Source organism: Grus americana, chromosome 12 (assembly GCF_028858705.1).
Source record: "Grus americana isolate bGruAme1 chromosome 12, bGruAme1.mat, whole genome shotgun sequence".
In the NCBI taxonomy this organism is placed as follows: domain Eukaryota; kingdom Metazoa; phylum Chordata; class Aves; order Gruiformes; family Gruidae; genus Grus; species Grus americana.
The window spans coordinates 7,490,114-7,515,832 of record NC_072863.1 but is presented as its reverse complement, the minus strand read 5'-3'; the positions used below and the strand labels follow the sequence as shown (position 1 = coordinate 7,515,832).

The 25,719-nt window shown below is 43.8% G+C and overlaps 1 protein-coding gene across 6 annotated transcripts in view; it reads right to left on the bottom strand.

Annotated features, from left to right (window-relative positions):
• Positions 1–25,719, bottom strand: part of MCF2 (MCF.2 cell line derived transforming sequence) — a 60,513-nt gene that overhangs the window by 8,297 nt on the left and 26,497 nt on the right. For all 6 annotated transcript variants that reach the window (XM_054839332.1, XM_054839333.1, XM_054839334.1 and 3 more), the window contains 22 exons: positions 24,734–24,850; positions 22,798–22,947; positions 19,895–20,019; positions 19,298–19,412; positions 18,809–18,928; positions 17,435–17,626; positions 15,806–15,997; positions 15,484–15,655; positions 12,202–12,290; positions 11,539–11,627; positions 11,227–11,293; positions 9,291–9,406; positions 9,129–9,198; positions 8,675–8,767; positions 8,249–8,341; positions 7,134–7,259; positions 6,091–6,312; positions 2,688–2,780; positions 1,646–1,724; positions 1,054–1,117; positions 458–564; positions 264–376 (listed from right to left, as the gene is read on the bottom strand). In XM_054839332.1, coding sequence (XP_054695307.1) covers positions 264–376; positions 458–564; positions 1,054–1,117; positions 1,646–1,724; positions 2,688–2,780; positions 6,091–6,312; positions 7,134–7,259; positions 8,249–8,341; positions 8,675–8,767; positions 9,129–9,198; positions 9,291–9,406; positions 11,227–11,293; positions 11,539–11,627; positions 12,202–12,290; positions 15,484–15,655; positions 15,806–15,997; positions 17,435–17,626; positions 18,809–18,928; positions 19,298–19,412; positions 19,895–20,019; positions 22,798–22,947; positions 24,734–24,850 — 2,604 coding nt within the window. The remainder of the gene's footprint in view (positions 1–263; positions 377–457; positions 565–1,053; positions 1,118–1,645; positions 1,725–2,687; positions 2,781–6,090; positions 6,313–7,133; positions 7,260–8,248; positions 8,342–8,674; positions 8,768–9,128; positions 9,199–9,290; positions 9,407–11,226; positions 11,294–11,538; positions 11,628–12,201; positions 12,291–15,483; positions 15,656–15,805; positions 15,998–17,434; positions 17,627–18,808; positions 18,929–19,297; positions 19,413–19,894; positions 20,020–22,797; positions 22,948–24,733; positions 24,851–25,719) is intronic.

Here is a 25,719-nt window from a genome sequence, read left to right as displayed (position 1 = left end):
TTATCTTATTTAGCTGCATTTCACATCACGCAGCTGTTATTTCTGGCTGCCACAGGGAATGTGACAGAGCCCTATCAGCTACCTTAATTAAAACTATTTCAAGAAACCGTGGCTCAGACATCTCCTCCTTCCCCAAAACTGAGATATGGGAAATCTGTGAGACATGGATGAGATACATCCATTATCCAGCAAAGCAAAACAAAGCAAGATGACCAAAACCGGCAGCACCCCGAGCCCTGGGACTATTGCATCTCTGTACTAACCAGCTGGTTCCCGTCCTCCTCCTCGGTGTCTGAGCAGTTGGAGAGGTACTGGTTACCCGACCACTCCTCCAGCCCCTCGCAGATTTCCAGGGACTGTGACATTCCCGGCCAGCCTGCAAGACAGCGTGCAGCTCAGGTTGGGGGTACCCCAGCACCCGCAAAGCGCGACCCAAAGAAAGGGGAAGGGTCCGTACTTCTGTGGGGCTTGTTCTGGGGGGACTGGAGCCCACTGTCCAGCATCACCGGACTGGTGCGCTCTGAGTCGTTCTCTTCAGAGCTTATGGAGGCTCTCTGCTGCTTTCTGAATGATTAGAAAAAAAAGAAATCCATCTTAGTTTTACTTTATGAACAAATGCAAACTCCACGAGGTTTTATAAAACAGGGTCAGAAATAATGATGGTGCTTTTTAATGGATGTTTCTATAAAGGTTAAGGACTTTGGTGCCTGGTTTTAATTTTTTGGGAGGGGAAATAAAGGTGCTAGAGTATTTCTTCCCCTGAATTTGAGCACCGTCTTTAATCCATGTCTCCATCTGCAGAGCAGTTGCAGCTCAGGCTGTGCTGCCAGGGGAGCACTCGACGGTGGATGGTGCCCCTCACAGACCGTGTCCCCAGACCACCACTGCCGAAGGACAAACAGCAGCACATCCCTCCTGCCATCTACCCAGAGGTCTCAGACAGAAATGGCAGCGGGGGGAATAGCACAGAGCCAGGATACGGCCAGAAGGTGCTGGGTGCCCAGCAATGGGAGGGTACTGGAGAGAGCCCCCAGTCCGGCTCCTGGGACTCACCCATCACTCAGCTGGGAGGAGAGCGGGAGCTGGTCCGTGCACGAGCTGGGCTGCTGCTTCTCCACTGCAGGGAGGTCAAACACCAGCTTAAAATCCATTTTTTTATTAGTAACCGCCACGCTTGAAGCATTATTTTAAAAGTTAGACCTTCTATACAACCCTAATGATTTCTGTTTAGAGGAAAACAAACCTGGGGACTCTTGCAAAGCCCAGACTTGGTTATGATTAAGATGGTATGTTAGTACAAATCCAATAGTGAGCATGCCACTGAAGACTATAATATGCTTAAAACTAGGCATCTGCTATGTATCTTGTTGAATTAAGCCTCTGATAACAAATGTGAAATAATACCCAAGGTAATGACAAAAAAAATGTGCTTTGTAATTCATTCTCACATAAGCACCTGGCCTTTACTGCTCTAAGTTATGTTATTTCCCTGTAATGTAAGACCTCACTCCAGTATTTTGCTACTAGGCTTCTCCTGAAAAAATCAATTCTCTGGTGAGAATTAGTGGATTTGAAGATTAGCAATGTGAAAATAGGAAAGGTTCTGCTGCAGAGTGAATGCCACAGAGAAATTGGTCAAATGTACCTTTTATAAGCTCCTGCTGCTTGAACAAAATTTTTCTTATTTCATTCAACCATGCCATCTTCAGATCTACTGTTTGGGCCTGGAAGAAGAGAAAACTGTCTGAATTTTGAATTAAGAATCATCCATTGTAATGTATGAATAAAAGTTCCCCTTTTATCCAAAGCCACCACTAAATTTTAAACATTCTTGATCTTTTAAAATTGATGATGCCCACTACATCCAGGCAAAACACAGTGGAAATTGTGGAGCCATCACTACCACGCAAGGAATGCAGGCAAAAGCACACATGTGCATGGATCTTATCTCTTTTACAAAATGCATAAAGGGCCAAATCTGCCTTTTGTATACATGTATACTTGGCTACATGCATCTCCTTTATGAATCTAAGTTGGCTACTGTGTTGTAACACGGAGGAAAAAAGCTAGGCAGAAGACTAATTAAAAAAAAAAATCAACAATATTTTCACAACGGGTTTTCCTGTGAACACCCCGTTAGGCAAACATTTCACCTCCATAAATTTCTATTCAAAATGCTACAAAAGGAAAAAAGTAAAATCAGGAAGAAATCAAGTCAATCAGGCTACTACTTTGTAGGTGAGTCGAAAGCCTCCTGGCAACAGCAGGACGAAAGGCAAGCCTTTGCTCTGGGAGCAGCGCTGACATCTAATTGCGGAGGAGCGCACGTGCCCGTTAAAGCACGAGGCCCATTTCCCAGCGCAATTCACATGAGCTATTAAGCACAGTAAAATCTTTTTTTTTTTTTTCCAACTACTGGTCTATTTGAGATTTCATCTGAAATAAAAGGCTCTATTTCCAAGGAGCAATTCTGTCTTCACTTGCAGATGACTTCTACAGTTCTGGACTAGACACCAAGGATCGGCCACGGGGACAGCTCTGGGAACACTGACATGGGCAAAGAGGAAGAAGAAATGCAAGGAGAAATACAAGTTAAACGTCTGATAATCCCATAAAGATCAATGGGAGACATTTCCTTAACACTGTTACGAGGACGTACAAATATCCAGACTTTTGAAGCTACAAACCTGCACGACATAGACCTCTTCTCGCCCGCTATACCAGATTTCAAATTTCCGATGATCTCCCTTCACATTCTCAGTTATCCCAACAGCATTCATCTGCAAAAGAAGCAAAAAATTAAACATACTACAAATCTCTCCCTCTTCCCTAGGATTCCAGACGTTTTGCAGCACGTTAAACAAACCTGCTTTCACCCAATTTAACACATCTCATCAACTTTAATCTCAATAGCAACTGAAAGTCATTATCTAACTTATCCCCCCTGACTTTCCGCCAGCTTGCTGTATTTGAAAAAAACTTTCTGAAACCAATCAATGGACCTTAGGGGACTTTTCATTTGGGAATCAGTGGAACTAAGTGAAAAGTCATCTCATACCTCTTCCGGCATGAAATTTCTCAGATGAGGCACGTGAGGCTTTATAAATGCAGGGCATGTTATCTTTCTACAGACATTTCTGCCACATGATTCTTTATTTACTCACTGAATTCTGTGTTTCAGCCTTTCAGCGACCTTTGTGAAGCCCTCAGTTCCTTCAGGAATTTCAGTTCAATGTCTTTTGATCCCTGACCATCTCTGTAGTTGAGACATCATCCCAAGGTTTCCAAAAGAAGGGATAATTTTTGGATATACAGCCTGAGCTGCCATAAACCTGGCTTTCAGGAGACTTCAAGCTAGATGTGGCTGAATGCTGCTGTACCTAGGTACCCGTTATCACAGACCACTTTTGATAAGTTGGATGGAAATGCCAAAGGCCAAAATAATTCAAGATCTGCACAACATGACCCAACTGAATCAGTAGCTCAAACTACGATTAGAGACCAAGAAACTCTTCAGCAACAGGAGACCTCTGACCCACCTGCTGAACATGCCATAAAGCTGAAAAATGCTTTAATACTCGGTATCACATAAACCATCTTCTCATTTAAAGCACAGTTTGCTAGCAATTTATTGCTGATTGACTGATGGTCAAAAATAGCTCAAGTATCCCACTTCCATGTTTCTAAACTGATCTGGTAATAATGGTATCATCTATCATAAATGATGCACACAGATTGCATTACATAAATCAGTATAAATACATATAAGGTCTTAGAAAGAACATCTGTTTAACATTGCTGCTCCTCTTTGTTAATATGTGCATCCCCAGAGCTTTTGGTCTAAAAGACTATGTCGATTTACAGATTGGGTCACCTAGGCAAACTTTCTGCTCCTAGTTACTTTTTCAAATGTTGACGCCCACTTTCAGTGACTAGGAACAGCCTCAGGAAATAGGAAGCAAGTTGCTAATTAGCTTTCCTCGTTTCTTCACTGGTATAAACAGCAGAGCCTTTGTGAACTTTTGAGAAAGTGTTTGCCTCCAGATGCAGAAAAGCCCATCACTGAACAGTATTTCCTAGTTTTATTTTATTTTAACATTTTTTAGGTAGTTTTTTTAAAAAATTACTTTATCCCTTGCAGTGTAGTGCCATAAAGCCTTAGAAAGGCAGATCGGGTTCCATTCTGAATTTTATGAAAACTTAAAAAAACTTTAAATTTAAAAAATAATTTATGAAAGACATTGAAAGGGCAGCCTAGAGAATGCCTTATCCATATTCTGCAATTTCCAGTTCTGGGCATCTCCTCTGGCATGGCAATTTATACAGAAGCTCCTACAAAACTACCCAGACATCAAGATATTAGAAATTTTAGATGAAAAATGCAAGGAATAGACATATTTAAGGTCTGTTCATTCACGTCAGTGGATTTTGAAATTCTATTTCCTCCCCCTGCCCAGGATTTACTGTCTGTCGGTTCACTGCAATGCAGACCCAGGTGGGTTAGTGAAAAGCTCTGGGATGGCGTTCATCTGCATCGCCTTCCACGGCGCTACGAGGCAGACTGATTTACTTGGCATTGCAGTGAGTTACGAACCTGCACCCTCTAAGTTACTTGATCTCAGCTGAAGAGGTATTTGCCACATAGTATGTAAAATATTATCCTGAGAGGGTTTTTTTGTTTGTTTTACAGATGTCCAGTTACACAGCTTCTACCCAACGGCTTGCCTTAATTCTGAATCCCCAGAAAACATTCTTGCAAAGAAAAATAATTCCCTGATACCATCATGAATCGAACAAACATCAAGCTCCAGAAATACGATTTCACCCTCAGAACAGCAATTCTGAAAACGGATGTAATCCTGCAGCATCCATGGATTTTCTAACCCCAAACTTGCAGTGTGCCAGTGCAAACAATTGGAAAATGAGCTCTTCCGAGGCAAAGACAATCCCTGGCCACGTTGCCTGGACTCCTGAGTGCAGGATTTTCTCCTCCAAGCAGGCTTTCCCTGCACCACCTCTTCAGTTCTTTCAAAAGCACGTATGGTAAAACAAGTACTACAGGGAAAACAAGCTCTCCAGAAAGAAAATGATGCTATTTGGGAAAAACATTTAAGTGCCTAAACATATGGCCTGGGATTTGCTTTTAATGCACAATTTGTAACGTGCACTGGAGCTGACAGACCTATCTACTATTACACGTCTTTCAGACTCCTCGTGGCATCTCCCTCCCCAGACCCAGCTGAGATTGGGGACCTGCGGCGCCTGGGCCTGAAGGCTCTGCCTCCAAGTGCCCTTTTTTTTTCCATTCTAAGATACACCCATAGTGAGGTTTTATTTATCAAGAAAAACAAGGCAGAGTACTGAGACAAAAGGCTGATGTTAAAAGTGCTCATCACATGCAGTATGCCAGAAGGTCTCTTTTAGAGGAGCAGTTTGGGATTTTTATTGACAATAGTTGGTGTTTATAGGTTTGGGACAGTTGTTTATGTCCCTCACAGTTTGCCATAGGCTACTCTCTTCATCTGATAATTGCACTTTTAGGTGCAGTTAGAGCCTGCTAAAGGAGAAAGGCAATGAGGGAGGAAGAAGAGTCATCTCTGCATCCTCCTGGCTGAGAAACAGGGCTCAGGAGCAGCCAGGCTGCCCCAGGCTGTGCACAGGACAGACCCCAGGCCGAAGGGCCACCCTGGGGACCAGGGGAGCCCCACTGCTCTCCCAGGTGGGCTGGGGAAGACGCAAAGGGCCTCCCCAGCTTCATGCCCTCACCCCTGCTCTTGCAAAGCAGATTAGGGGAGGGGGGAAGGCATGTTCCCATCCCTGGGACTTGCCCACAGCACTGTTTCACTGGCAGATGCCATCACATATGTGACTCTGAGTCCATGGGCTCTCCCAGTTGCTGCTTCAGCTACGGGGGTCCTCACAGCTTATTACAACCAACAGCCTTTCATGGGCATGGCACTTCCACATGGAGCATTACAACCCTTAATAGCAGAAAACAAGCCACTGTGTTAGAGGAAAAATGCTCTCTGGGTCTGCAGAGTTCATGGTTTACACTATATATGGCAATGGGCCCAACCAAAAGGTTCTTACTTTCAAAAAATGCTTAAAACTGTAAGACGAGGTTTTGTCATATCCGTCTCCATGCTCCTCTCGCTTCTTGCAGAAGACCAAGGCTTTCTCATACAGGAAAAGATGCCTCTGCATTGGCTTGAACCTGGCGAGATCCTTCATTTTTGTGGGACCTTTTCGGTGTCCGGTCCAAACACTGAAAGATCCTTGCATCAATACTTTCCCCAGTTCGCTCAGGTCACCCTGGTGAGCGTATGACAAATAAAAAAAGAAAGAAAGAACACCAATTAAAATGTAAGAGGACCGTCCAAACAATGACAGACAATGGAGCCAGCCCTGTTCCAAGGCACGTCCCTCTAAGAATAGGTCTTCCTGGAAGGATCAGATGATCTTTTGGGAGCGACAGCATGGTGCCAGGAGGGAAACAGAGGTCTTGGACACAGGGCTGCAGCTAGTCTATGTGAAGGGATACAAGTCAGTAACTGGAAGAGCTAGGATGACAGGAAAACTCTCCAGCTTCTATGGGAGTCCAGGTCAAGGGCTCTGGCTACTTCAGTGGGAGAGGGTAGATGAGATTTGAACCTGAAATAAGGTCTTGGAGGATGGACTTCTCAAGGAGGCCAGGACCGGGACCAGCAGCTTAGAAAGCCATCCCCTCATCCTTCCCTGAAACCCTAGTAAAAACAAGCGCTTCAATGGGCAGGGATCAAAATCAGCCTCAGAGAGTATTTAGTTAAATGTTGAATGAAAAATGCTATGAGGACACCCCAGGTGACTGCTAAGGTGAGTCATGAGAGAACTAAGGTGCACGCTGGAAAATACTCTCGAGAACCACAAGGTGGCAAGTGTGGGCACTATGTGACTTTGGATACGTCCTTTGGATGCAGATATTTTCCAAAATCCTGAAATCGGATGGAAGATTGTCACCTGTAAGAGCTTCCTGACCCCATTCATTTTGTAGCTGTTCTAGTATAGTTTTTAGCTCATACATTCTGGGACGCTATCCATTTCCCAATGCATCATCCGGCCTTGTGCAAGGTCTCTCATTACCCAAATCTACTCACATCATATCCTGTTATTGAAATCTGATGCATAGAGTCATTGACTGACTTTAGCAAATCCAACATTGCAACCAGAGCTTCTTGAAGTTCCTGAACTCCATCACAGCTCGTGCTGTACTTTAGCAACTCCTGAAAATAGAAATGCAAGAGCACGTGTTCGCACTTGAACAAAACGGAGTTTTCCATCTCGCCCAAAGTTTCAATGCCCAAGAGCAACCTACACTGCCTGAATTTCTTTTTTGATACATCACTGGAAAAAAGACTCAGTCTAAACCATAGTCAGTATGAGGTGTGGAACAGATCACTGAAGCATGGCCCATTTTTTCTGGTTTTCCTCAAGGACGGTGTCAGGTTATAGAGCAGCATCAGGCTCATCTGAGTTCTTTGCGTTGTGTTGTTCTCCTTGGTAAGAAACGGGAAATAAAGCTCGGGTTTTCCATCAGCTGCCAATATGTCATATATGCCTTCAAATGAGGTTGCAGCAGATGATTGTCTTCAGACTGGCAGACACAAGGAACAGTTTTTATAAAATCCAGAGCCTTCAAGGCACTAAGCAGAAGACAGACTTGGGAATTATACCACTGATATAAAATTACTTTCATTTCAGATCTCCTCTGCCCACTTACAGCTTCTTGTGCACTCATCTCTGATTCAAGACACTGGAAGGTGCGTTCAGAAGCCACCACCCCACTGTTGTTCACACTCTATAAAGTGGGAATAACAGCACTGCCCTGCCTCAGAAGGGGGACATGAGGACAAATGGATTAAAAATTACAGACACTATAACAACTGAAGAAGAGATGCATGAATATAACATATTTCATTCATCGTACACTTATAATCATCTTAGTTCAGTTTTCTTAGAAGTGCTTGTGTCATTTTGCATCTCTAAACACATTCAGTCTTTTTCCCCTTAAAAACATCTTGTTAAAAGCACTCGTTCCTTTTTCAGGTATGTGAATTTTCATCCTCACTGAAAGTCTTTACAGAGGGCAGAGATAAGCAATATGTAATCTAAGGCTTGGTGCTGATTTACAGGCAACCTTTAATTGAAAAATAAAACAAAACAGAAACCAAGTCTATCTCCCAGTGTGCATTCACAGCAGAATATGAAATACCTTCAGAAGTAACTGGTATTTTGTCAGGCGCTGCACTGGTTTAAGCAAATAGGAATCCAGCCCAAGTTTGTGCTCTAATTTTCTTTGGCATTCCTGGAACAAAGAATCCAGATTAAGTTCTGCAACAACTGTAAGTAGTTATTCCAACAGCATGACTAATAAGGTTTGATGACTTCAAAGATCTCATGTAAAAATGTCATATGGTGCCTATAACTAAAGAAATTTTATAAAAACACATAAAATAATATAGGGAACGGATCTTTCTTAAACTCCTTGTGTACAAGAAAATCCAACTGCTATTTTTGTGAGGCTTCCCTGCAACCGTATACAGAATATGCTGCAAAATCAGTGGGGTGCTGCGGAGGGTGTTTAGGACAAGCGAGTGTCCCAGGACGATGCCTGCCTCGGTAGGAACAAAGAGCTCACCTGGAAGAAGGTGCTTTCGGAGCACTGCCTCCACAGGGACTCCGACCGGGGCTTGTTCTGGCAGTATTTCTCATACATCTGGAAATCCTCTCGCTGTAAGGGAAGCCGAAAAGCAACTCACACGTGTGCACGCAAACCTGCTGGGCAGCCAAATAAGGTGAACACCCAACGTGTAAATTTGCTTTTATCTCTGCTTCCAACCTTAATATCTAAAAGTCACAGACTTTGGGTAAAAGAACCACTGCTGGGAATCACGGCAGACCACGGTGTAGTCATGACTGCTGCTTTCCCCCATCTGCTGCTGGGCACACACCTACAATCCCGGCCTTGCTGTTGGAATTGCCTATCAGGAGCATCTTACTCAACTGACATAACTGAGATGTTGCAGAGTGTGACAAACCAGGAGAAACATTGGCCTTAAAGTCTGCTTTATGTGTGAAAATGAGTCACCCACCCTGTCTAGGAAACAGAATCCCACTCTCTCGGGTGCTCCCAGGCAGCTTTCCAGACTGTGCAGGAAAATTCTGCAAGAGACGGGGGAAGAGACAAAATGCAGCAGTAAGCAAGGTACAGCTGGGGTATTTAATCGCTGCAGGAAATAGAGCCAGCATCATACTTGTTGTGGAAATCATATATCTCAGGCATGTTCCCGAAGAGGACGTCCTTCCTGTTCCTCAGCACGGGAGGCACGAGGATGAGCATGGCGGGGTTATCCATCTCAGCTCTGTAGCCCTGCGGGATGCAAAAGGGTTCATCACTCAGCTGGTGAGGCCTTGGCTTGGCGTATCCTCAAAGGCAGGTGACAAAGGGATGTGAACAGACTTTCAATACAATCTGCTTTGTTTCAAAGTGCAACGTCCCTTTTATTTCCTTATTTTGTCTCTAAATCCCTGTGTCTCAGTCTCTGGGCACGTGGGGGTTGTGGTCCAGCAGGGACTTGGGACGGCTCCAGTGGGGCTGGCCAGCGCTGTGGACATACTCTCTAGTCACCAAAGGCAAATCATGGCCACTTTCTCCTCGCTATGGTCTGACTGCAGGACACGTCCCAGAGGAAAACTTGTCTGGGTTAAATGCATGTGCTGCTATTGCCGTGGGACACAGGAGTGACGATGCGTTTGTATGGGGCGTGCAGTTACGCACAACCTCACGAGAACTGGTGCACGAGGTGACTTGTTGCAAAGTGGAGATGGCTTGAGATCAAATACCAAAATCAATGGGCTTTTTGCTCTTGTACGAGACCCGCTGAGCGCCAGATTCTCCCTCTCCTCAGGATTTCTGTCTGCGGCTCTGCTTGCCTCTTGAAATCACAGCATCCCGAGCAGGGAGGAGCTGGAAGGAACATCACTGCACTACAAATTGTCGGGTACAACTAAGAAACAATGCAAAGCTCCCCTCAGTAAAATCACATCACCGCACCAACGCAAAAACATTCACCAGATGTGGTGAACATCCTAACTGTAGGGCAGGGAGAAGGCACAGCCAGGGGTCAGGACCGTCGCTGCAAAGAAGACATCAAGAACGCCATTAGCCACAGCTCAAGCTGGCCACACCAGTCACCAAGCATCGCACAGAACTGAGGCCCTTTTAACACGCGTAGCAAAAATGTTTGCAAAAATGTATTCAGTATGCACAGCATATCTTCTCTGGCTTTCTAAATTAATCTCTCACACTCACTATGGTTGGAATCAGTATTCCTGATAGTAAGCAGGCATTTTGTAGTTGATTAAGGATGCAGTAGAAGATAAGTATCTGGAAAATTAGGCACTTATATTTAACCACTGCGAGCAGGCTTCCCTCTTTAGAGCAAACGCTGTTTTCAGAAACCTTAAGTCTATCTGTCCATTTTGCTTTATCTAGACTTGATACGCACTGTAATAAATATGCGTACCTGCCAACTGCTTTATCATATAGAGTGTGGTTTAACAAAAAAACCCCAACAATCAGTGCAGGGCAATTACATGTAACTACCTGCAGTTCAACAGATTTATATCCTGTTGGCTCTTGGGTCAGAGAAATGCAAGGGGGAAGAGCTATTTAACAGCCAACTTGGTTTTGCCATCAGCAAGAGTTATTTCGGAATAAAGTAGAAGTGTCTAAAATGGCAGAATGAGAAATTATAATCTTTTTTCAAAGAAATGTGCTTTATATGTTCACCAACTTCACAGTGTTGAGACAGAATCTGCCCAAGGCTAAAACACAAGCTTCTTCCTTTTGTCTCCAAAACGTAAAAGAAAGTAGGGAACAGTTAAAAATACCAGCTTTTTGTACATTTTTCCAGGCACTGATAAAACTAATTACCAGTGCTTTTGTGTACAAACAGAAGGCTTCTCCCTCATTCTAGATGAAAAGCTCATCCTGACACCAACTGTTCCTGCAGATGCCTCCAACAAAGAAAAGCTAGGGGGAAAACTTGAAAATTTATGACTAGCTCGGGATCTGACAGTTTGGTAGAAACCTGTCCCATCACATTTTTGCTTAGTTTGACAGTGGCAGGTGCCCTTTTGTACAAGTCACCAGGGAACAGTAATGAGCGATCTGAAGAAGCCACTCACCGTCAAAACAGTGAAGAGTTCCTCTACATACACTCTCTCGGTTTCTATAAGCTCATTTATGACATGGCTAAAATAAAGAAGAAAAAAAAGAAGTATATTATTTTTATGTCTGTAGAAAACCTACAGGTAATCGGTGCAGTTCAACTAGTCCAAAACATAGTGCGATCTCATGAACAGCCAACATAGGGATGGTAAACCAGGTAAAAGCGCAAGAGGTGACACCTAGGTCAGATTGGAGGAACACACGGATGGGGCAAGGACTGGCCAGAAATAAACATCGTTTTGAGTGACGTAAACAGGGCGAAAGCTTACCCTTTCAGTATATCTAAGTTGTCGTCACTGTCTGATATAAAATACTGCAAGGAATTCCGTTTTTCCTGATAGTCGTGCATTACTTCGATCTGGAAGAGAAATGGGATGCGCTGGGAGGAGCTGCAGGCAGGTCACTGCAGAGGCAGGACCGGACCAGCCCCTGAGGTCGGCACGGGAACTCCTTGGGGAAGGATGAAACACACTTCCTTTTAAGAAATCCTTTGTGACACAAAACTTTAAAAGGGCACAGTGGATACTGGGTAGCCAAATATTCCCAGAAATTACTCTGCTACATAAAATGTGAAAATACTGGTAACATAATTCATTAGCGCAGAAACCAGAGAACAGTTTCCACCGGGGAAATATCTGCGGGTGGGGAGTTTTCCTAACAGACATCACTGTTACACAAAGAACCAGTTCAGGGAATAACACAGAGGAAATCAATATCTGTGGCTTGGGAAAACAATCCAAGATCTCAAGTGCTGGACTAATCCAACTAAGCCATACAGATATGAAAGGGTTTTGGCTTGGTTTTTGGTTTGTTTTTTTAAAAGGAAAAAAAAAAGAGCTTCTTCAAATCCAACATCTAAGTACAATCAATTTTTAGAAGGGTTTCAGTTTTTCAGTGTATAAAAATCATCAGATTTCATGAATAATTTTTACCTTGCGAGAACTTGGAGTTTTTCTTGATGTTTTCTTCCCAGGGAGAGAGAGATCAAATGAAAATTTCAAACTGGAATTAAAATCCACACCTTGGATAGAAAAAACCCCATGTAATTACGTAATGTACATCTATAGTGAAAAAGATGGTTCAGACAGAAACTAATAAGTCACAAAGAAAAATGGGATACATTGTAAGAATGAATAATTAGTTAGCTAATACTACAAGCAAACCGACCAAATAAAGGATATCTCAAGCAACAATAGTAATACCAAATAACACAAGTCACACAGATGGTCGTAAAGGCCATAAAGTAAAAAGTAATCAGAGAAAACAAAATGTCCATTAAGTGAATACTGTAATCAAAACCTAACAAAGTCTGTGAAGCCTGAGCAAATGAGGGAAAACAATAAAATCAAATAAACTACCGAAAGGAACATCACCTCCTGGGATACTGTTTTAAAGTCCTTTTATGAACGTAGGGCAAGATGCTCAGCTGGCATAAACTGTTTCTCCACCTTGGAAGAATTTATTGATATTGTCAGTAAATAATTACAAGTTGTAATACTTTGGGTTACAGAGGTAAATTGGAAATTTAAAAATACAACATCTCCCCAACATCTTTCAAATACTTCTTATTCCTGAATTGTCAGTGTGACAATTCTTCACCAAAAGGGTCTTTTCCCCCAACGTGAACGGCAATAATGAATTTGTCCAGCTCTGTGCGGGGTCCGTCACGCAGAGATGACCCGGCAGAGGATGGAGGATGGAGGAGCAGGCAGCCGGGACTGGCAGGGGACCAACGATCACCCATTTCAGCGGGGGCAAGGCATCACGCCGGCTTCAGCCTCAGCAATGGTGCCACGTGCCAGGCTGCAGCCCCCGTGGCTGCACTGGACTCTGAGATGGACCAAAAATAAGCATGCTCTGATGTGCTATATTCACCTTATTTATAAATAGAAAAAACCAAGGCCAGCAAAGTAAAAATTTAAAAAAAAAAAGCGGACTAATGACATATCTTTCCATTAGGGTGCAAACAGGTATCGCAGCACATATGAATGCAACAGGAGCTGGGTTTGAACAGTGCTGGCACCAAAGAGCCACCTTTTGCGAAGCAGAAGATGTAGGGAGGAAAATGGATGTAGAGGAACGCAAACCCACGTGGAGAGCAGGCGCCCCATCTTCAGCTGGGGCTGCTGTAAGATAAAGCTATCACGTATTGTCACACCACCGGGGCCTTAAACCTCCCGTTGTAAATACACTGAATGAGGAAGGAGAGAGATCTGGGTGCTGGGGACCAGACCGGAGGTGTGCGTGGGGTGTCACCCATCACAGACAGGAAGACCCAAAAGAAATGAGGACTTGCCAGTGGTCCTACTGGGAGATGCCCACTGGGAGGAAGGGAACGTGGATAGGAAGTCAGGTGAGAGGTGGTCACCAGCTGCAGCTCCGTGTTTTGTTGCAAGAGTGACTTTACTCCGGCACTCGGGCTCCACCGCAGCCTGCCGTACCGCTTCCACACACCTCACTACACTTTATGGCTCAGGATAGGATAGGTTTGGTCTTTTTCCCCCAAAAAAGCGGTTTCAAAATTAGAACCACATTTATCAGACAGGCTTCAAATCTGGGGCAAAGATGACAGAAGACGCAGCTGTCCTCAGATGGGAAAAGAAGGGGGTAGAAACAAAAGAAAGAAAGAAAAAGAGGACAAAAGTAACGTGCTCAGAGGTGGTTTGGTTTCAATCCACGCCATAAAACCCATCATCTCAAAGCACTCCCGGCGGAGCCCAGCATGCGTCTTTGACACTGCACATCGCGCCAGCAGGCCTGCAGCATTTTGATGTTTTCTATCAAACAGAGGCCTTATTAAAAAGCTCTCTTGGCACGATCTATCCAAAGAGGAGCCTTTTGTCTTTCCCCGCTTGCTGGCTATGCTCATTTCAACACCCTCTGTCACCCCTTTCAGGAAGACGATTAATGGAGGATACCTGCGCTTTGCAGGCAACTGAGTGCCTTTGCTAGAAAAATGTGCATCCCGTAGAGGCATGAAATAAATCCAGCCGATTGATGATGGTCTGACAACATCCCCCGGAGGTGGCCACCCATTTACCCCGACTCCATGTCAATAATTCCTCCTTAACACTTTCCTGTTTCTAGAAAGCTGGTAAAATTACATTAGGTAAAATGAACAATACTCTAAAGACTCAGAGCCTTTTTCCTGTTTGAGGAAAGGGTTTCAGAGGGCAGCGTGGTCTAGTGAAGGTGGCATCGGCCTGGGAAGAGGCAATTTGGGATTTATTTGCTGCACTGGCCTGTATCTTGAGTAGCTTAATTCCCCTCCCTGCATGTAGCTGCATTCCCATCCCTCCGCTAGCCTGGCTATTTACGTTAGTCACTCCCTGAACTGGAGCCACTTTTACTGTTTGTGTAACACCTGCTACGATTCACCATAACCAATATTCCTTAATTCATCAGAAAAAATCTGTATTTAAGCACAAATGTTTAATTGCTGGATCACTGAATTTAACACTCCCACATAACTTAGCATGCCCCTGGTTTGAAATACACGGACGTTACTTTGGAATACTTTTTAATTCTGTTACAGACAGGGCTGCCAGTGATGAAAGTTTTAATGTTATCATTTAAAGCTAACATTGTGCCACATCCCACTACCAAAATCAAGGCAGAACATTCAGTGACCTCAGTTCAACCAGAATTTGTACCTTTATGGGCATTAATTATTCCACAGTTGGGATTTAAGGAAGGCATCCTCAAAGAATCAAAGGGAGTGAAGCATCCAGCTTCTCATTTCTGCTCATGAGATTTGAGCTCCTCATTTCTCCCAGCTCCTTTGCAAACATCAGTCTAACTTTACGTCAGTTCCAGCTCAAGACAGTTATGGAGACTGTCGCAGAGAATAGGTATGCTAACAACTTTATAAACCTTGCCCTTTTTCCCTGTAGTACTAATACACCAGTTTTCAGCCCAGTAGAATGCTAGTAAAGCAGAACTGGAAGGATGCGCTGTTTACAGCTGTCTTTTTTCACTGAGTAGGAAGTGAAAATAAATACGAAGCAACTGGCCCTGTTCTTCACACAGGTATGGGAAGCTAGACACAAGACTGGGAAAGACAATGAATCATCTCACACACATTTAGCATTGTACAACAATTCTGTATCAGCCAGCAAGGTTTAGTTGGTTTCTCAAAACCGTCCTTAGCCTTACTCTTTCTGCCTCAAAACAAAATTATCACCTGCAAATACCATAAACTTAAAATATTTTACCATGTTTAGGAGAGAATAACGGTGATTTTGATCTTGGTGGATTTTCTGGCCGAGGGGCTACTAATTGGACAGGTCGCACGTGTTTATCCAACAGCTTCTTGAAGCAAGACTGCCGATTCTCAAACATGCTTCGAACGTTTTCAAGCTTGACCTGCACTGACTGTATCTGGCACTGTAGAGAGTGAAAAAGACTCCCGTGATCAAATAACTACCATTATTTTGCACTTTGACCCAAAACAGAGGACTATAAAGCTGACAACACTGCAACACAGTCCGATCTTGCTTTTTACTTGTGTAACAAGGAACTGGAGGGGTTGCTTACCATCAATTCAGATGTTAAGACTGACTCAAAATCGTAGTGTAGGGCTTGGGGATCATAATTTAAGTAGGCTGAAGAGCTTTCAAGAAATCTTTCTATGTCCTGGAGAGCTTTCTGAGCACCTTCTTTAGACTGGCACTTATCCATCTGCTGGTTGGCAAGCAGGTAGGCACCTTCATCACAGCACTGCAGAGCCTGGTAACAGCACGGGCAAACACAGGGAGCGAGACCATCAGCAGAACCCCTACTAAATCAAGGTTCCCATCAGGAATATCATTTACTAGATCTATATTTTCAACATGGAGCTAATTAGTACTCCTAAGACCTCAGCAGCTATTGCATTTTGATTAGAAAGTAGAAAGGCCACATTTCTTCTGGAGGGTGACTGCAGTCCTCAACATACCCAGCCAAGTTGCGCTCCCACTCGTACCTGGATAAGACCAGTGGTATAACTGACACAGAAGCACTATTTAGTGCACAGTTGAACCAAATTATAAGTAGATCTTTATTTATCCAACTCAGAAAGCTGAAGGGGGCATGACAGAGTTTACAATGAGACAGGCGGGCTTCTTGAGATAAATGAGTGGCTCAGTGCACACCTGAACTGCGAGGAATGATTGAAGTAATTGTATTCACGTTTTAAAAAAAATAAGGATTTTAAATTGCATTTTTAAGTTCTATGCTCAACATGCACAGGTAATAGCTGAACGCCAGGCTGGGGTTCAGTTGGCACTCGCACACTGTGGTGTGCACAGGTGTGAGAAGATGCTGCAGCCAAGAACCACAGAGGATCTCCAGTGCTGCGAACGGGAAGGGAGACCGTGGACAGCAGGACCACGGTGTGCTCCAGCAGATGGGCTCGACCACTAGCACCAAGGAGGACTGCAAGGAGCTCAGGAGAGGACACTGCCTTGTAGCTGAGAGGCTGCTGAGGAATCCTCTGTCCCCGCAGATTAACGCAATATTGAAGTGGAGCACACTGAGAGAAAAAACAAGTTTCCTAGTCCCCCAAAACAGTGAGATGGAACAGGGTCAAACTTCACTGCTTCTCTTAATGGCCTCAAGCGTATCACAGCCGTGTGCCTTCTGGCCTAATTAGCGTGAATTTCCCTAAATGAATATTTGATGCTGATTAAGATATCAAAGAGCGTTGGAGCCACATGACTCCACTTCCATGCTAGCACACAGCAGCTGTGCTTATCTATCAATCTGTCACCTTATTTTACAGTCAACTACATTCACTCTTAATAAATCGCTAAGAAAAAAGGGCTGGAGTTTACCTGAAAGCATTACCTCTATTGCACCGCGTATAAAAACCTCAAAATTAATACACAGATGCAGCATGAAAGCATGACCAACAGCAGCAGCTGAACTTTGGTCTTCTGAATTGCCCTCTGGAGCTGCCCACCTCTTTCTGCTGACTATTCACACCATCAGTAGATATCTGTTTGCTAACTTAACCAGCTAAGTGAGGGGTGAAGCACCCCTCCAGCTTCTGGGGAACACTTTCCTACCATGAACTGCTGAAGCAAAGCTGCAAATTTCAGATGCTTCCAGCTAAGAAGTGGAGAGGCTAGCCCCATGGAGAAGCTACCTATCTACTTCTCAGGGCACTGTGTCTCTGAACTCTACCTGCTGAAGGCGGGTATGAAGGTCCAAGGTCTTCTGCAGTCTCATCTGTTTCCTTTTGATCTCATCAGACAAGACATCAGAATGGTGCCGCAGCTCGTTGCATTGCTGGCAGATTAAGTTGAGTGCGTAGTGATGATTTGCTGCTAGCTGGTGTCCGTGTAGTATTACCACCTGAGCCTTTCCTATCAGATCCTTCAGTGAAAGGAAGACAATGGATTGCACACTTACTGAAACAATGCCCAAATATCTACATATAACAACATGCACTTTCTCGTCTTACCAGATTTCAGGTACACATGGAGATGACTGCCATTAGGAGCAGCCAGAATGGGTGACTTACGCAGGATAAAATGGCACCCATCATCTGGGAAAAAAAACTTTTGCTATCCAAAAAGAGGATGAAGAAGAAAACTATTTCACCAAGCTAGCAATGTTGTGAATGGCTGCTGGCAATGTGCTGCTGCTGTCTCCAGGAACTGCACTCTAAAAAAAATGCAGCTGATGTCCAGTTTAGGCACACAACGCTCATAAGCATGAAAGGGAATTTGAGCAGTTAAGGTTTACGGTGAAAACAAACCAGGCCCTTTGCAGCAAAGCTTGATGCAAAGAACATGCTATCTTGTCTGCGCACCTTGGTCAGTGTAGTGGTCACTTCTTCTCCAGAGCTGGCTTTCTGCTGGGACTGCTTCCCTGTTGCACCCTGTCTGCCTGGCCTTTCGTTCCTCCTCCCTCACTCCACAAACATTTCTTCCAAATGGCCAAAAAGCCTTACACCCTTCCCCTAGGACTCTTTATTTTCAATGAAGCCTCTGGGGGTTGTGTCCAGATCCCTCAGGATTTCTCCACTGACTCTGGCACACTTGCCAAGCACATCCCTTTACAGAAGTCACATCCTCAGTTGGGCTCCTGTGAATCATCTCTCTTCGCTCTTCTTTCCCCTACATCTCTTAGTTTTCATCCATATGTTATGTTCAAATCACAGACACGTCAAGATAGCAACTTTTTTGCCTCTCCATGTGCCTGGTAACAAGTCTCTGCCTATTAGCATTGCTAAAGCACTTAACATATAAATAATTCTTCTTCCAGCTCATTAACTCCCACGCCTCCCCTATGTTCAGACATTTATCTGTTCTGGATTTTCATGGTGGCTCAGCAATTTATTTTAACCATGATAATTAAATACCCTGTTCCTGGCTTTCAGAGTGATCACAGCATTGCTGCGCAGACCAAAGACATGAAATCAATCGTTTTGTACAGCCACTTACCAACGATGTACACCAGAACCAGGTAATTTCAGAAAACACCTTCTACCACAAATACAGAATGTGCCTCTTGTGTTTCATTAGTGCCTCTTTCTGTGAAAGATTATCTCACCTGAGCCATACCATCGAAATGACCCAAGTCCTTGAGCCTCTGTTTTACTTGGAGGACACTGTCACCAGTGTCGGGCAGCTCCGCTTGCTGACCCATTAAAAATTCAATGGCATTCTTGACCTAGACACAAAGAAGAAGACTGCTGCAAAAGGATACAAAGCACAGGCAGAAAAATCATTCTCAGACCAAAATTAATCACACTTTAGCTAAGACTGCTAAATCCAATCATAAAACTAAGTGTCCAAGAACTAATTTCTAAATTCAAAGATGCTTCTATCAGCAAAACCTATGTGACTGCAGGGCAGTGATACCTAAATTAGCTCTGAATGAGGAAGCACAGTGGTCTCCCCAAGCTAGCTAGTGCTGGAGTCAAGGAACAGCAGCATAAATTAAACACTCTCAAAATAAAAGGCATAAAAACGTCTCTCCTCTCCCCTCCTTTCCGTCTCCAACTCTTCCTTCTGCCAACAGAAGTGCATCTGATCATACCTCTTGAAAACTTTGCTCGAACTTCCACAGTTGTAAATACTGCTCCATTTTTAACTGATGTTTTTCCCAGAAGCCATCAAAAGCAGTTTCCATCTCATGCAGCTGACCAAGTAACCTTGAGCACAGAAAAAGGACAGGATTGGAACAATTTGCAAATAGAGGACAAGCAGAGATGGACAAGCCCTAGAGATCACCTATACAGGTCTTCTGGACCCAAGCTCTAAGGAGAAGTCTACAGACATGTATATATGACTTGTGAAGATCTCAGAGATAATTTTAATTAAATCATCATTGCAGATGACAGCACCTGTCTGAAGCAGTTGTTGCTGTCTCCATTTATCTGAATAATACCTGGGAGCCTCGCATGGGAGAACCTGGCATCTGCTCCACAGCCTCATCGTATCAGTGGGGGAAAAAAATCAGAGCAGGTCAAAGTCACTTGACAGAAGTTACCCAGCAATGTGATGGGTCTGGAGCAAAACTCTGGTATGTTTGTCTTTACCTGTTTGATAGGTGACCTAAACAACACATCTACGCTTAAATAACTTTAATGTTTCCACTCAAAAATCAGGCAAATTAGGAACACAGTGCACTCACCGATGCACAGTCTCCCAGTCCCCAGGCCTCTCGTGATGTTGCTCCTGACTGCATTCCCCAGGGTCAGGCTCTTCAAAACTGCTCAAAAGCAAGTTTCCCTCTTTTGTGACCGCTGTAATATCTTCCTGTATAATACAAAATATTTCTGATTCAGGCTACTTTTTGTGAGGTAAGGCCAAGTCATTTCATCTTTCTCCTGCCTTAGTTTTCTGCCTGTACGAAATGAAGCACCAGTATCCATCAGACCAAAGGACTCCCAGCAGATGTTTTAGCTCCCTTAACATGAGGTTAGCCCCTGGAGCTGGACGAGGCTGAACCATGGATTGGTTGGGTGGAAACTGGCACGCATGAAAACATCAGGCCACAAAATGATTCAAGAGACAGAAGGACAGCACTACCACAGGTGTCTCTTGGTGAGCAGGTGGGTTCATATTAGATATCTATCTACAAGTTAATGTATTCAAGCAGGTATTTCTGCAGCTTGGAGGCTGTGCTCCTCCATCAAGGTCATCACAGGAGGCTGTAGAAAGAGCATCCCATAGTGGGACAAAGCTGGGACTGAGACCGTGTGGCACCACTTACTAGAGCCCCTACGGATAGAGGCAAGCCAACACTTTCAACATAACCTCCGCTTAGGGAAAATGTAAACCCTTGGTGTGCTCATTAGCATCAGCTGAGGTGCTGTGTTGGGCTCAGCCCCAAAGCAAACAGGTACATTTAGTCAATTATTTTCAGAAAAAAGAGACCAAACACAGAGGTGAGAAGGAAGGAGAAAACAGATGTGGCTGATGAACTGAGTTGGAAGAAGCCCTGAAGGAGAGACCTGTGCACAGCTCCGTTGGAGACCCAACTCCTGGAGGAGTAACAGCCCATCCTAGGAGATGGCCAGATTTCTATTGCAGGAGAAACAATGGTAAAACTACTTTAGGGAGAAGATTCAGCAAGCATAGTCTTGCTTAAATGTCTGCCTGCCCCAGATTGCTCAAAGCAACCTAAACATAACAGCATCGTCAGGGCAGCAGCCCAGGAGCAGAAGGACACTGCTGCAAGAGCTTCTCCTCTCCCACACACAAAGTGTCCACTGCTGGTTTGGATCCCTATCACTAAAACATCATGGAAGATGATCATAAGGCAAAAAACTCTGTCTCCTTTTTAAGTCCATGCTTTAGATCGCAGGTGGCTGTTATTTCATCCTCTTACATCTCACTCTCCAGAGCCCTGCGTTCCCCTTTGGATTCAAAGCCTTTTGTTAGACATATGACAAAGTAGCCCGACTGTCAAACAGGTGTTAACTTGATTTTTTCCCATTCAGTATATCAAAGAGGTTAATTTCTTAGTTACTCTGTTTAATTAATTCCTATCATTTTTTCATTGTATTTGCAACCAGCTGCTGTTCAGTATCACAGCTACATAAATTATTCTGATCGACTCATTTGAATTCAGGAATCAGCTGTACCAATCTTGGAGTTGTCATGAGAGAGACAAGGATCCCATGTCTTGCTGCCATCACAATCTGTGCGCAGTTTCTCATCTGCTTTCATCTTTCATGGTCTTGGAAGGAACGAAAGAAAAAAAACCAACGGACTTCATTTCAGGCAAAAGCCGATGAGTGGTTTTGATATTTGAAATTAATAGACGAGGCATTAAAAGCAACAGACGCCTCGTAGTGCGTGCTGCTGTGCTTTATATGCGAATGGCAACACATGACGTGTGTTATTTCTCCACTGAGGAAAGTGTGTCTTACTGATTGGTTTATATACAGGACTACAATGTGTAGGTGATATTTGCCCCTACACACTGGCTATAGTCCTAAGCATGAAGTTTAAGTCAGTAAGTCATATTGCAATATATGTAGCTGCTGTTTTATACTACAGCTCTCTCCATTTTCAAAGAAGTAATAAAGGACTATTAGCAGTATCTGTAACGATCCTTTCTATACATACACACATACATTGATGCCTACACACAGCACACTTTGGATGTCATTTTGCATATTTCTTACGGGCAGCCTTCTGGCACCCACTGTCACGTGAATGGCAAATGATTATAAATGAATATAGATGCACTTCTTTGACTTATGTAAACGGATTCTGTCATAAAGCAAAGGAGCTCATTCTTCAGCTGCACAGCATGGCTATTAACACGGGAATCATTTCTGAAGCGAGGGTTTGGGGACAGGTCCGTGCTGTCCCCAGAAAGATGCAGGAGCAGCAAAGACAACAGCTTGATATAGCAGCAGCTCACTGCACTACAGCTTCTGCTAACTCCTATAATAATATTAATCATAAACACAAATAGTTGGAAAAAATCTTAAAATACTAAAGAAACAAAGTTAAGACAAAACATGAAGGCTCACGTGAAGACAGGGACCACATCATGAATGCTCTGTACCATGTGCTCACACAAAACCTTCACCTTGGATGCTCTCCAGCACAGTTCCCTTAAGTCCCCTCGGGGAAGCTGCATCAGGCAGAGGGACCTGGGGACAAACCATCCCTCCAGACCTGCTGATGATCTTTGCGTGCAGCTTCCTCCAGCCACAGGGGTGAAGTGAAGGGAATCCCACGGGGGGAACGAACCCACAAGTGACGAAGCCTCCCACCTGCCCTCCTGCCAGCGAGACGTGCAAAGCCCACGGCGGGAGCACACTATAGATACCAACTTCTGCAGCTGAGACAGTTTGCCGGATGCTGGCAGGGTAATTTGTTTGAGTGGATGGCAAATGTAAGGGTAACATACAGAAATAGTCATGCTGTGGTTTATTTTGTCTGTCAACTCATACACAAGCATGGGAGGGAAGGAGAAGTGGGCACCAAGCAAAGAGGCAGCCAAACCCCAGAAATCCCATCTTGGTGAGCAAACAGGGGCTGGAAACATGCGGTGGAGCTGCTGATAAGCCATACCTTGAGCTGGTAGTACTTTTCCGTGCGCAGGGCCAGGATGCGCTCGATTGAATACATGTCATCCGGTAGCTCGGTCTCTGCCAGCTCTGTGCCAAAGGATTGTAACATCTGTGCAATTTCCTTCACGGTTAGTGCAAAACTCTCTATCGCCTGGTGGGAGATAATAATTGCAATCAGCTTGGGATTCAGGGTATTCCTACAGCTGATTAATAGCATGTGAAGAGCCAAGACTAAGATCTGCAGGAGAGCCCAACAGCTTGCTCTGAGAGAGGTTGGTGGGATGTCCACTGCAGACGGAGCTGATGTGTGCTGTGCCGCATTAGCTAGTGGCCACCAACACGTGGCCACGTAGCTTTTAGTGCAGCTGGAACCCACAACAGATAGTATTGTGCAGAGATACCTCATGCTTTGTTTTCTGCTGCCTGTTCTTGTGCACTCCAAGATTTTTTTCCTACCACATATTGGAATACTATAGCAGAAGCCACCACAGGATCCATCTCACATATTCCTGTAATTTCTCTTCTATTATTCTTCTCCTCCGGTTAACCCACACTGGGAACCACCTCCAGGCAGTAAGGCTTTGGAGATGTATTTGGCTTCTTGGTGATGGACGTTTCCAGCTTTGCAAACTTGAATGGTGGGTTACAAGGCAGTCTGGCATCACAGCCACCTCATCCACAGCTTCACCAAGAGGACAAGGGAGGGAGCTAAGCAGCGTGCCAGAGACAAACTGGAAACAGTGGGATGGAAACGAGTGCTGTTGGCACCTCCCCAGCACACCCAAAAGGCCACCAGGAGCTCTGGACGCCAGACGGCTACCTCAGGGCAAGGTGGGGCTCTCCTAGCCCCGCTCACAGCTCCAGCTCTGCTTTTGAGAACGTGGTAATAAACTCAAATGTTACTGATTGTATTTATGTTTTCTTTAAACAGCACGCATTTTCCATGGAAATATCAGGAAATGTTTTATGAGCACACTACAAGGGAATTTTGAGAGAGGTTTTTCATATGGACACTTATCTACCGTACGCAGCTGTTGTCTAGAAACTATCCTTTTCTTAGATTAACATTTTTTGTCATTCATTTTGTCATTTTTGTCTCCAAGTGTAAAAGCTAGGCCATTGCTGCTTTAACACATCATGCAAAAAAACAAAACTAAGAGCCAAAAATTTAAAAAATTCATTAATTTGGCAGTGCATCAGCATAAACTGGCACAAAGTTAATGGCAAAGGAATCACTTGAGTTATTCCAGCTACAACGTCTCGTGCTTTTGTCTTTATACTGAGCTCCACATCTGCTGGTGCGGATGATGTTGCAGGACAAGGGGCACTAGGACATCTGATACATTTTTCATTAGTGCTTTGATTTGTTGGAAAGGTACCTGGGAATCCAATCTGCTATTAATACGGGAGACAAAGTCCCAGTGAAAACTAAGAGTGTGCAGGAAGCACAGAAACACAGAACAAAGCACAGCTCAGGGAATTAAATGTCTGATTCCTGGCAATGTTAAAGGAAAATTCTTGCAAAGAAAAAAAATAAAAGGAAATTTTCTGAATTGCCTGCGTTCGGTCAGTGTGCAGACAGCAGTTTCATTGCCCTGGTTCCCAAACACATTTGTGATATTGATCACATGAAGTAACGATTATAAAAAAAAAAAAAAAGCCTATTCTATATCTACCATTAGGGAATTTTAATAAAGACTTAAGAAGACAGATCTTTCGGGAGCAGTTTCAAAAGGAGCCTGAGGGAGTTAACCATCCAATTCCCTTATAAACCCATCAAGTGCCTAACACCACTTGACTCCTTTGCAAACCTGACCAAGGAAACGCAGTTGGCTTCAGGGGTTACTCTCAACTACCCATTACTCAATGCCTTACAGAAAACCTTCCTCAATCGATCCCAAACACCCAAGAGCCCAGTGCTCAGCCCCGGTACGTACAGTCCTGAAGATGACCCACTCGCTGTGGCAGTACTCCAGGGTGCCTCCAAACTCCGGGGTTAATTGCTGTTCATCAATGTATGTCAGCAGGTCGCTAACCGAGCTCAGCATAACAACCTATAAACAAGGCAACACCCATTAGCTGGTCGATCACTACTTCTACCAAGTCATACATGGATCAAGCCTACAAACCTTTTATGTATCTAAAAATTGGGTTTTCTCTAAATATTGTTATACAGCATGGCTTTCTTCTTATGCTTATGGCTTAACATGGCTTTTATTTGATGGATTTGACCATTTTTGTAAGCTAACCCTGATCTCCCAGGTGCCTGCCTTCCTTACATGCAAAGCACAGTGAGATGCTGCAGTATCTGACTGCAGAACAGAGCTGAAAGCAAAAGTAATGCAGGCTTTTGCAAGGAATGACCAGTAATCTGGAAAAAACATATACATTTTAATACGTTTTGAAGCATTGGCCAATTTCACATAAATATATACTCATAAGTTTTTTGTGTGTCTTGATCTGCCCTAAGTCATGAATTTTCAAAACTCTGCAAATGACAATCATTTTAGAGTAAAAAATGCAAAGTTTGTGAAAATCATATTACTTCCTAAAGGAAAACATTGGTTTATTTTGTGGGTTTGTAATTGTGTCAAACTTAGATTCCATAAACATACTTTTCTTCTCTTAATTATTCTCATTATGTCCTATAATCAAGGTGGCTTTAGAAGTCTTGGAAATGCTGACTTGAGAATATAAAACCATTTCAGTTGCTATTTTAGAGACAAATACCAACATGATGTTGGTATGGTGTTTACATGAGATACAAATGGCAATTATGGGTGGAATCCATAGCAAAACCTTCACTAGACATGTCTTTTTACTTTTCAGACTTAAATAAATTCTTGAGTATGAATTTATCCTCCACAGAGGCATGGGAATACAGAGAATATATAGGGGATCCTATATGGGGGATGAGGACAGG